The following is a 13,340-nucleotide window of genomic DNA, read 5'->3' on the forward strand; positions in this document are numbered from 1 at the left end:
GGGAAGCAAATCTTATACCATTCAAACTGGACCAAGAGTTTTACGATTTATTCAAATCAAAATTTACTACTGTAGAAAAATCAATCTACCTAGTTAGATACCTTGCTATAAGCCTCAACTATAAAGGAAGAATCTAGAATAGAACTTGATACACATTATGGGTCTACCAAGCACCTTCTTTAGCTGCCTAAGACACCAAATGGCCATGGAATGTTTCCTATCCAACATACGAAGCATGGCTTTTTCCAACCCTAGAACCCCTCCATCCCTCCAACTTTTCCTGCTCCTCTTGCACTTGCTGTCCATCCTAATCCCCCTTGCAAGCCCACTCTCCTTCAACCACTCTGGTGCTGATCTGAACATTCCAAACATGAGATACCAGGGGGACGCCTTCTTCGACGGCGACATAGTCCAACTCACCAAGGTCCAAGCTCACGCTAACCTCAAGAGGAGCTCCGGAAGAATGGTATATCCTGAACCAGTGACGATCTATGACGAAGCTTCTGTCATCAACTTCACTTCATGTTTCTCCTTCTTTATCTATGGCTTCAAAAGGCCGGTCAGTGCTGATGGACTCGCCTTCTTCCTCTCGTCATACCCTTCGGAGATCCCCGACTTATCGTGTGGTGGAACTCTTGGTCTTTTTACCAGTCCTGATGGCATCATAACTTACCCGAGTATTGTCGTGGCTGTCGAGTTTGATACCTTCATCAATCCTCAGTACAATGATATAAGCGCCAACCATATGGGAATCGACGTCCACACGATAAACTCGACTGTGCAGCTGGACTTGAAAACTAGCATAAGAAGAAACACAACGTTCAATGCATGTGTTGATTACAAAGCTACTACCAAAAATTTGAGTGTCTTCCTTAGTAATGCCTCAGATCCGACAATAAATTGGAGCCTATCTTATGTTGTTGACTTGAGGAAGGTTCTGCCTGCTAAGGTAGCCGTTGGCTTCACAGCTGCCACAGGTAACAAGACCGAACAACATAGCCTTGTATCCTGGAATTTCAGTTCCTCCGATTTGGGTTCTGAGGGTTATGGTAGGAGTCCTAGTCATCGTTATATGTTCTTGGGGTTGGGTATTGGCGCCGTAGTCTTATTTTTTTGAAGTTAGTGAGTTAGAGAAAAATTAACTCAGGGGATATTATATTAGCTTACTTAGGCTTACATATAATAGAGTGTACATGTAGTTATAGGGTGAGGGTTAGAGCGGCGGCGCGCGGCCTAGACGGGGGGCCAACGTACGGGACGCACGACCCAGGTGCGCGGCCCAAGCGGGTGGGCGGCCCAGCCCGTACTCAGGCCCGCACGCGGGTGCAGCCCAGGCCCACGCGCACGGCCCGGCCCAGGCCCAGGCGCCGTGCCTGGGCCTGTACCCCGGTCCACCTTGGACCGGGCAGTCCACAGCTAGGCCTGTGGACTGCATGGGCATTTTCCACACGTTTCTCGCGGTCCATGGCACTATTTAATAGACCGAAGCGCGATCGGACAGCGTAGGTTGCTCCCGATCTTGATCCGACGGTTCAGGAGGTTATTTGACTTTGTTTAGGACTCCTAATCCCTCTCTAATCAGATTTAAGCCCTTTAAATAGGGTGATCGGTGAAACAGAGAGGAGGCGGCTTGGTTTTATCTCACGAAAATCCGTAAGGTCTGTGTTCACACGGAAACTAGAGAAGACCAGAGCCCGTGAAGGAGAGAGAGAAGGCCGTACACTGTGAGAGAAGGAGCAGGAGGCTCCTGGACAGCGGACGCCGGTCACTTCAGGGGTTCAGAGGGTCTTCCAAGAGAGAGAGAGCTTTTGAGAGGGAAACTTCTAGTGAGAGAGAATTGGGTGTACAAGGGTTGAGGGTGAAGTCTCCTCTTGTAAAATTTCTTTTTCATGGTGAAGTTTGCATGCCCCGTGGAGGCGAGCCCTTTAGTGGCTGATCTACGTATTTTGATTATTTTGTTTTATTTTTTCCTTCTTTCTGCTGCATCGCATGGTACTGAAAAGGTCTTGGAAGGTGGTGTCCTGGCCAGACATCCATCCAACACTGAATTACAGATTTTGTGTTTACAGTTTCTGTATTTTGGAATTTTGCAGATTTTGTATGTCAGAAATTTATACCAGCCATAACAGATCCTTGAAATCTTGCCGGTCTGAGTTGCATCATCCATGCTTTCCAGATCATAAGCACCAGGATTTTCTATGCTAGTTTCTTCTCCTGGTTAGCACCTGTGTGGAGCGAATTTGGAGATGATTCGACTTGACATAACGACTTTGGAAAGTTTACAGTAACTCTGTCCAAAACTTCCTGAAGGTCAGAATGAGGATGTTGTCCCTGTCAGTGTAGATTGATGGTTAGGCCATGATGCGAATGGTTTCATGACTTGTTTGCGGACGTAGCTTGGGAAAGCTTCATAGAAGTCGAAACCTCGTCTATTGCGTTCCTTCCATGGGATACTCAGGCCAGGAACTAAGAGAATTAGTTACTATATTATGCAGAGTTCACCTGGATTCCGCTGATCTCCAGGTGTTTCAAAAAAAAATTCTGTTGATGTTGTGGGGGTTCCTTGAGTCCAGGAGTATCGCATTCTCCTCTGTATTCCTTTTCCTTCCACGTCTTCTCTCGCAGCACTTGTTACTTTCACCAGAACCATAACCCGTCCCTGTCGTCATTGCCCAGCCAGAATATTATGAGTTGTGAGGATTATAGTCAATTCAGCAGCTCTTTCATGCAGTTTATGATTTGTTGGATCGAGAAGCATGTTTTATCTGTCCAGGGTTCTGTCCGTGGTCTTATTATGTGGGTTGGGTGCTTTGTTGTGGTTTATGAGACGACGTTTCGGCAACAAAGGTGATAGAGGGAAGAAAGAAGTAGATATGAGTATTGATTCAAACCCAATTATGTTCGGGCGTTGAAGGATGGTGAGTCATGTTTGAAAAGTTTAACAACGGTACCCATGCTACACAATATACCTGTGATTTATAATACAACTATATCAATAGGTACTTCTTGTTTTTGATAAGCGTTTCATTATATGATCGGGTGTTGCATGTCTTTGCCATAAAAGCTGGAAATATAATTTGTTAAAATCTCCGCATGTGCAGCTGTAATGATAATTTTAGTCGAGCATGATGTTGCTATTTTGATATACCCATGTCACGCCCCCGACCCGAGATTATGAATCGAGGGTCGCGGCAACCGCCGCATACTTATGAAGAACTCTCTCCATAAGCATGCAAGGCATCTCATCACGATATCAATGCATCACAGCGGAATAAATTCAAATAATTATTATTCAACTGTAATTCAAGTAATTTAATCAAATGTCTTACATCCAATAAAATTTTTGCTAACAATAAAATAATAGATCTAAGTTCAATTAAAGTTGACAATGCTAATCCGCTTCTAAAAGCTCTGTCCCAATATTTCATCCCACGCTCGAAATTAATTATCTGAATCTGAAAAATAGAAGGAAAGGTAATGAGCTAGACAACCCAGTAAGTAACAAATATCTCAACTAGATAATTCAGATATTATATAATTTTCAAGAATAATGCTGCAAATAAACATAAGAGTATATTTCATGCTGATTTAATATAAACCAAATATTTTTAAATATTCACATGTAATATAATCATAAATCCAATTCGATTCAAAAACACTCGTAACTCAACAGCCTCGACTATGACCAACGTTTAACCCCCATTGGCGAGGTCCACAGAATACCAGCGCACAACCCCCACTGGCAGGGTCCACAAATACCAGCGCACAACCCCCACTGGCAGGGTCCGCAAACACCAGCGCACAACCCTCACTGGCAGGGTCCACTGAGTACCAACGTATAATCCCCATTGGCGGGGCCCACTGAAATATAGTTAGACCGAGAGCATAAATCCGATCTATATCAAAATACTTTGTACCACAATATATATCATAATCTTTCACTAAATATGTGCATAAATCGATATACCATAACATTTCAAAAGCACTTTTCTTTAAAAACATAATTTCATAAATCATGCATAATTTCAAAGAATAATTATTTATTTTCAGAATAAATATGGAATATCTCGAGAAGATGATTCATTACTTACCTTTCACGGAGCACTGAACGAATGGATCGACTAACTTCTAGTAGATTCTTCCACGCCTATTATCCAAAATTATATTTTTACATTAATTTAATTCAAAATTAAATCTAACAAATCCCAAAATTAAAATCTCGCTTAAAATCAGACTCGTCTCTAAACTCGATCAGAATCATCAGATGAAGCCTTCCCCTATGCTAATCTTAGAAGGATAACTTTAGAGAGAGAAATCCATCAAAAGAGAGAAAAACAAGCTAAAGAGAGAAAATCCTAGAGAGAGAAAGTCCAATTCCAGAGAGAGAAAGTCAGGGTTCAGACAGAAAGAAGAGAGAGAAACTCTCTCTCTCATCAATTTCTTTTTATTTATTTATTTATTTATTTGTTCATACATATATATATATATATAAATATATATATATATATATATTATTATTATTATTATTATTATTTTTCTTCTTTTCTTTTTCTTCTTTTTCTTTCCTTTTCTTTTTCTCTTTTTCCTTTTTTTTTTCTTTTTCTTCTTTTTTTTTCTTTTTCTTCTTTTTCTTCTTTTTCTTTTTCTTCTTTTTTTTTCTTCTTTTCTTGGTTCTTCCCGTGCCGGAACAGGGGACCGATGTGGCCCATGTTTTGTCGGGCTGTTCAGGCCACGGCCGCCGCGGCGGAGGCCGACGGCCGACGGGGGCCACCCCCCCGGTCACGGAGGAGCGTGGCCGGCGATCAATTCCGATCGCCGGCGTCGGAAAATCCAAAGAAAAAAAACTCAAAAACAGGGTCTCTTTCCCGTTCGGAAATCGGCGACTCTCGTCGCCAGCAGCCGCGCGCAGAAGCATGGGAGGAAGGAGAAGGAGGGAGAGAAGAAGGAGACTCACCTCAGCCTCCGGAGACCACGTCGGCGGCAAATCACGGCGAGAACAAGGCAAGGGATCGCGGCTCTTCTTCGGGAAAATCGGAGAGGAAAAGAGGGGAAAAGAGTCGATGGATCGATTCTAAAGAGAGGGGGTCTTCTTATAGAGAGTCCTAGGACTTCGAGGGGTCCTAGGATTCCTGATTCGCTTGGGTTTCACCGGAGAAGAAGACTCCTACCGAGAGTCTTCTTCCCGATTTTTTTGATCCCCTATTTTTTTTTTTTTTTTTGGGCTATAACATTCTTCACCTCTAAAAAAAAATTTCGTCCTCGAAATTTTTCATACCTGTCACCATTGTATTGGAAGCCTATGGATTCTGTTGAGTAAGTGCATAAACTCTTCCCTGGGTTTTAGAAATCTGTCCGCCATCTTTATGTTGTCCTTCATGAGTTCTTTTGCCAGCTTGATTTTCAGTATTTAGCAGGTAGCTAGCAATTTTATGATCTTTCTGACCACATTTGAAACAAGCACCGGTATTCCAATAGCAATCTTTGTCTGCATGATTTTTGCCACATCTGGAGCACGGCTCACCATCAATCTGTTGAGTCTTATTGTCTACTGTTCCCTTAGCTGATCTTTTGATGTTTTTATTATTCTGCCCTTGTATATCATTTGATCTTGCTCTCTTTCTTTGCCTTCTTTCCCTTTCCATGCATTCTGCATTGACTTCCCTTTCAATTATCAGTGCTTTGTTTACCACATCTGCATAAGTTGTCAATTCATATGGAACCACTTATTTTTGAATCTCAGTTCTCAGTCCCATCTCAAACTTGTGAACATGTTCTTGCTCACCATCCACTAATCTCGGAGCAAATTTGGCTAACTCTGTAAATTTTGCTTCATATTCAGTCACACTCATACCCTTTTGCTTCAAATAAATAAACTCTTGCTCTTTCTGGATCCTTATACTCCGAGGAAAATACTGATCATAGAATGCAATCCGAAACCTTTCCCAGGTAAGTATTTCACCGTCTTGTTCATGCTTGCGCTGTAGTCGCTGATACCAGTTGTATGCTTCTCCTTGTAGTAAATAAGCTGCATATCGAATCTTTTCTTCATCAAGACACTCTTGGACAGCGAAAGCCTTCTCCATCTCCATTATCCAGTTATCAGCCTCCAAAGGTTCGGTAGTCCCCTTGAAAGCTGGAGGAGCAAGCTTTTTAAATTCTAAAATATTGTTCCGTTGTACGGGTTGCTCTCCTTGTTGTGGTGGTGGATGCTGATGTTGTTGTGTATCTCGTTGTATCTGCTGTTGTTCAAATATTTGCTGCTGTATTTGTTGTTGCGCTTGTACCATCCTGATTAGGGTCTACATTAACTGAGCCATATCTGGTTCTTGACGTGCTCTCGAAGCACTTCCATTAGGATCTACGACTCCCTCCTCCTGAGGGGTGCCACTGGTCAGATGGGGAGTGCTACCATCCCGTGGTTGTGATGTCTCTCTTACAATTCCTTGAGTAGTTCTTGTCATTCTACGGGGAGGCATGGTAACCTTGTAGTAGTAAAACCTTATTAGATTCATTTATCTATTTGTTAGGATGGGTTTATTATGATGCTCATATTCTAACGTCCCAATATTCCTAATGTTTACCCACCTACACTCATACTATGTCAAATTCTAGGTGTCATAATTTATCCACTTATGCTCTGATACCATATTAACTGTCACGCCCCCGATCTGAGATTGTGAATTGAGGGTCGCGGCAACCGCCGCATACTCATGAAGAACTCTCTCCATAAGCATGCAAGGCATCTCATCACGATATCAATGCATCGCAGCGGAATAAATTCAAGTAATTATTATTCAACTGTAATTCAAGTAATTGAATCAAACGTCTTACAACCAATAAAATTTTACTAAAAATAAAACAATAGATCTAAGTTCAATTGAAGTTGACAACGATAAATCTCGCCTCTAAAAGCTCTGTCCCAATATTTCTTCCCACGCTCGAAATTAATTATCTGAATCTGAAAAATAGAAAGAAAAGTAATGAGCTAGACAGCCCAGTAAGTAACAAGTATCTCTACCAGATATTTCAGATATTATATAATTTCTAAGAATAATGCTGCAAATAAACATAAGAGTATATTTCATGCTAATTTAATACAAATCAAATATTTTCAAATATTCACATATAATATAATCATAAATCTGATTCGATTCAAAACACTCGTAACTCAACAGCCTTGACTATGACCAACGTTGAACCCTCATTGACGGGATCCACAGAGTACCAGCGCACAACCCCCACTGGCAGGGTCCACAAACACCAGCGCACAACCCCCACTGGCAGGGTCCACAAATACCAACGTATAATCCCCATTGGCGGGGCCCACTGTAACATAGTTAGGCTGAGAGCATAAATCCGATCTATATCAAAATACTTTGTACCATAATATATATCATAATCTTTCACTAAATATATGCATAAATTGATATACCATAACATTTCAAAAGCACTTTTCTTTAAAAACATAATTTCATAAATCATGCATAATTTCAGAGAATAATTATTTATTTTCAGAATAAATATGAAATATCTCGAGAAGATGATTCATTACTTACCTTTCATGGAGCACTGAATGAAAAGATCGACTAACTTCTAGTAGATTCTTCCGCGCCTATTATCCAAAATTATATTTTTATATTAATTTAATTCAAAATTCAATCTAAACAGATCCCAAATTAAAATCTCACTTAAAATCAGACTCGTCTCTAAACTCGATCAGAATCATCAGATGAAGCCTTCCACTTCGGTAATCCTAGAGGAAAAACTTTAGAGAGAGAAAAATTCATCAAGAGAGAGAAACAATCTAGAGAGAGAAAATTTTAGAGAGAGAAAGTAGAGAGAGAAAGTTCAATTCCAGAGAGAGAAAGTCAGGGTTCAAACTGAAAGAAGAGAGAGAAGAGAGAGAAACTCTCTCTCTCATCAATTTCAATTTTTATTTATTTATTTATTTATTTATTTGTTCATACATATATATATATATAAATATATATATATATATTATTATTTTTCTTTTCTTTTCTTTTCTTTTCTTTTCTTTTTCTTCTTTTCTTTTTCTTTTTTTTTTTCTTTTTTTTTTTCCTTTTCTTTTTCTCTTTTTCCTTGTTTCTCTTTTCTTTTTTTCTTCTTTTTCTTTTCTTCTTTTTCTTCTTTTCTTCTTTTTCTTGGTTCTTCCCGTGCCGGAACAGGGGACCCTTGGTCCTCCGGCCTTGATCGGCCATTTGGGTCGCGGCCGCCATGGTGGAGGCCGGCGACCGACGGGGGCCACTCCCCTGGTCACGGAGGAGCGTGGCCGGCGATCGATTCCGATCGCCGGCACCGAAAAATCCAAGGAAAAAGGCCCAAAAATAGGGTCTCTTTCCCGACGGAAAATTGGCGACTCTCGTCGCCGGCAGCCGCGCACAGAAGCATGGGAGGAAGGAGAAGAAAGAGGGGAAGAAGAAGGAGACTCACCTCGGCCTCCGGTGACCTCGTCGGCGGGCAATCACGACGAGAAGCAAAATGGTGTCCGCGGCTCAACTTCGGAAAAATCGGAGGGAAGGAGAGAGGGAAGAGGCCGATGTCCGGTCTCAAGGGAGAAGGGTATACTTATAGGGGATCCTGGGACTCCGAGGGGTCCTAGGAGTCCGATTTTGCCTGGGTTTCGCTGGAGAAGAAGACTCCTACCGGGAGTCTTCTTCCCGGTTTGATCCCCTGTTTTCTCTTTTTTTTTTTTTTTTCGTTTCGGGCTTGGTCTGCTGGGCTGGGCTTTGTTTGGGTTGGGTTTTTGGGCTATCACATTCTTCACTTCTAAAAAAAATTTTCGTCCTCGAAATTTTTCATACCTGTCACCATTGTATTGGAAGCCTGTGGATTCTGTTGAGTAAGCGCATAAACTCTTCCCTGGGTTTTAGAAATCTGTCCGCCACCCTTATGTTGTCCTTCATGAGTTCTTTGGCCAACTTGATTTTCAGTATTTAGCGGGCAGCTAGCAATTTTATGATCCATCTGACCACATTTGAAACAAGCACCTGTATTCCAATAGCAATCCTTGTCTGCATGATTTTTGCCACATCTGGAGCATGGCTCACCATCAATCTATTGAGTCTTATTGTCTACTGTTCCCTTAGCTGATCTTTTGATATTTTTATTATTCTGCCCTTGTGTATCATTTGATCATGCTCTCTTTCTTTGCTTTCTTTCCCTTTCCATGCGTTCTTCATTGACTTCTCTTTCAATTATCAGTGCTTTGTTTACCACATCTGCATAAGTTGTCAATTCATATGGAACCACTTATTTTCTAATCTCAGTTCTCAGTCCCATCTTAAACTTGTGAACACGTTCTTGCTCACCATCCACTAATCTCGGAGCAAATTTTGCTAACTCTGTAAATTTTGCTTCATATTCAGTCACACTCATACCCTTTTGCTTCAAATAAATAAACTCTTGCTCTTTCTGGATCCTTATACTCCGAGGAAAATACTGATCATAGAATGCAATTCGAAATCTTTCCCAGATAAGTATTTCATCATCTTGTTCATGCTTGCGCTGTAGTCGCTGACACCAGTTGTATGCTTCTCCTTGTAGTAAATAAGCTGCATATCAAATCTTTTCTTCATCAAGACACTCTTGGACAGCGAAAGCCTTCTCCATCTCCATTATCCAGTTATCAGCCTCCAAAGGTTCGGTAGTCCCCTTGAAAGCTGGAGGAGCAAGCTTTTTAAATTTTGAAATATTGTTCCGTTGTACTGGTTGCTCTCCTTGTTGTGGTGGTGGATACTGATGTTGTTGTGTATCTCGTTGTATCTGCTGTTGTTCAAACATTTGCTGCTGTATTTGTTATTGCGCTTGTACCATCCTGATTAGGGTCTGCATTAACTGAGCCATATCTGGTTCTTGACGTGCTCTCGAAGCACTCCCATTAGGATCTATGACTCCCTCCTCCTGAGGGGTGCTACTGGTCAGATGGGGAGTGCTACCATCCAGTGGTTGTGATGTCTCTCTTGCAATTTCTTGAGTAATTCTTGTCATTCTACGGAAAGGATGATAACCTTGTAGTAGTAAAACCTTATTAGATTCATTTATCTATTTGTTATGATAGGTTTATTATGATACTCATATTCTAACGTCCCAATATTCCTAATGTTTACCCACCTACACTCATACTATGTCAAATTCTATGTGTCATAATTTATCCACTTATGCTCTGATACCATATTAACTGTCACGCCCCCGATCCGAGATTGTGAATCGAGGGTCGCGGCAACCGCCGCATACTCATAAAGAACTCTCTCCATAAGCATGCAAGGCATCTCATCACGATATCAATGCATCGCAGCGGAATAAATTCAAGTAATTATTATTCAACTGTAATTCAAGTAATTGAATCAAACGTCTTACATCCAATAAAATTTTACTAAAAATAAAACAATAGATCTAAGTTCAATTGAAGTTGACAACGATAAATCTCACCTCTAAAAGCTCTGTCCCAATATTTCTTCCCATGCTCGAAATTAATTATCTGAATCTAAAAAATAGAAAGAAAAGTAATGAGCTAGACAGCCCAGTAAGTAACAAGTATCTCTACCAGATATTTCAGATATTATATAATTTCCAAGAATAATGCTGCAAATAAACATAAGAGTATATTTCATGCTGATTTAATACAAATCAAATATTTTCAAATATTCACATATAATATAATCATAAATCTGATTCGATTCAAAACACTCGTAATTAATAGATCTAAGTTCAATTAAAGTCGATCCATCGACTCTTTTCCCCTCTTTTCCTCTCCGATTTTCCCGAAGAAGAGCCGCGATCCCTTGCCTTGTTCTCGCCGTGATTTGCCGCCGACGAGGTCTCCAGAGGCTGAGGTGAGTCTCCTTCTTCTCTCCCTCCTTCTTCTCCTTCCTCCCATGCTTCTGTGCGCGGCTGCCGGCGACGAGAGTCGCCGATTTCCGAACGGGAAAGAGACCCTATTTTTGAGTTTTTTTTCTTTGGATTTTCCGACGCCAGCGATCGGAATTGATCGCCGGCCACGCTCCTCCGTGACCGGGGGGGTGGCCCCCGTCGGCCGCCGGCCTCCACCGCGGCGGTCGTGGCCTGAACGGCCCGGCAAAACATGGGCCACATCGGTCCCCTGTTCCGGCACGGGAAGAACCAAGAAAAGAAGAAAAAAAAAAGAAGAAAAAGAAAAAGAAGAAAAAGAAGAAAAAGAAAAAAAAGAAGAAAAAGAAAAAAAAAAGGAAAAAGAGAAAAAGAAAAGGAAAGAAAAAGAAGAAAAAGAAAAGAAGAAAAAAAATTAATAATAATATATATATATATATATTTATATATATATGTATGAACAAATAAATAAATAAATAAATAAATAAATAAAAGAAATTGATGAGAGAGAGAGTTTCTCTCTCTTCTTTCTGTCTGAACCATGACTTTCTCTCTCTGGAATTGCACTTTCTCTCTCTACTTTCTCTCTCTAGGATTTTCTCTCTCTAGCTTGTTTTTCTCTCTCTTGATGGATTTCTCTCTCTAAAGTTATCCTTCTAAGATTAGCATAGGGGAAGGCTTCATCTGATGATTCTGATCGAGTTTAGAGACGAGTCTGATTTTAAGCGAGATTTTAATTTTGGAATTTGTTAGATTTAATTTTGAATTAAATTAATATAAAAATATAATTTTGGATAATAGGTGCGGAAGAATCTACTAGAAGTTAGTCGATCCATTCGTTCAGTGCTCCGTGAAAGGTAAGTAATGAATCATCTTCTCGAGATATTCCATATTTATTCTGAAAATAAATAATTATTCTCTGAAATTATGCATGATTTATGAAATTATATTTTTAAAGAAAAGTACTTTTGAAATGTTATGGTATATCGATTTATGCACATATTTAGTGAAAGATTATGATATATATTATGGTACAAAGTGTTTTGATATAGATCGGATTTATGCTCTCGGCCTAACTATGTTTCAGTGGGCCCCGCCAATGGGGATTATACGTTGGTACTCAGTGGACCCTGCCAGTGGGGGTTGTGCGCTGGTGTTTGTGGACCCTGCCAGTGGGGGTTGTGCGCTGGTATTTGTGGACCCTGCCAGTGGGGGTTGTGCGCTGGTATTCTGTGGACCCCACCAATGGGGGTTAAACGTTGGTCATAGTCGAGGCTGTTGAGTTACGAGTGTTTTTGAATCGAATTGGATTTATGATTATATTACATGTGAATATTTGAAAATATTTGGTTTGTATTAAATCAGCATGGAATATACTCTTATGTTTATTTGCAGCATTATTCTTGAAAATTATATAATATCTGAATTATCTAGTTGAAATATTTGTTACTTACTGGGCTGTCTAGCTCATTACCTTTCCTTCTATTTTTCAGATTCAGATAATTAATTTCGAGCGTGGGATGAAATATTGGGACAGAGCTTTTAGAAGCGAGATTAGCATTGTCAACTTTAATTGAACTTAGATCTATTATTTTATTGTTAGCAAAAATTTTATTGGATGTAAGACATTTGATTAAATTACTTGAATTACAGTTGAATAATAATTATTTGAATTTATTCCGCTGTGATGCATTGATATCGTGATGAGATGCCTTGCATGCTTATGGAGAGAGTTCTTCATAAGTATGCGGCGGTTACCGCGACCCTCGATTCACAATCTCGGGTCGGGGGGCGTGACAATTATTTCTCTCTGATACCACTATAATTGTCACGCCCCCGACCCGAGATTTTGAATCGAGGGTCATGGCAACCGCCGCATACTCATAGAAAACTCTTCCCATAAGCATGCAAGGCATCTTATCATACTATCCTAAAACAACAGCGGAATAATTAGTCAACAATTAAAATCTAAAATATAATGACCTAAATTTTTTTTTCTTTAATATCTCAATAAATTCAACAACAATTCAAAGGCTTTGCATCAAATTCAATAAGCCTTTCAACCTAAAATAAAAGTACGAAGATTCTGCTTCTGATCACTCTTCTATTCATATCTTGTATCATCTTAATTCCTCAACATCTGTAAAAATAGTAAAATAAGAGGTAATGAGCTAGACAGCCCAGTAAGCAACGATCACTTCTCAACAGATTTCATCAGGCATATAAGTAAATAATCATTTATAGAAAATAAGCATATAGAGTTCATCAATTCGAAATTAATTTCAATTATGCAATATAATTCATACCAAATTCATTTCTTTTTCGAAATTTCAAGTTTCTTTCGGAATTTTAATTTCTTTTGTTCTTCAATTTCTTTTCGTCAACCATGAGCTATGACCACATTTTCCCTGTGGCAGGGTCATAATACCGCGTATCTGCTTGCGGTAGGCTGCGAATCATCTGGCAGCCATGTC

The 13,340-nt window shown here is 40.0% G+C and overlaps 1 protein-coding gene across 1 annotated transcript; it reads left to right on the plus strand.

Moving 5' to 3' along the window:
• Positions 1–235: 235 nt before the first annotated feature.
• LOC140855769 (seed lectin beta chain-like) lies at positions 236–2,851 on the plus strand. The gene is made up of 2 exons (XM_073252496.1): positions 236–977; positions 2,574–2,851. The coding sequence occupies exons 1-2, from the start codon at positions 236–238 to the stop codon at positions 2,849–2,851; spliced, it is 1,020 nt and encodes a 339-aa protein (XP_073108597.1).
• Positions 2,852–13,340: the final 10,489 nt, after the last annotated feature.

This window comes from Elaeis guineensis, chromosome 1 (genome assembly GCF_000442705.2).
Source record: "Elaeis guineensis isolate ETL-2024a chromosome 1, EG11, whole genome shotgun sequence".
In the NCBI taxonomy this organism is placed as follows: Eukaryota; Viridiplantae; Streptophyta; class Magnoliopsida; order Arecales; family Arecaceae; genus Elaeis; species Elaeis guineensis.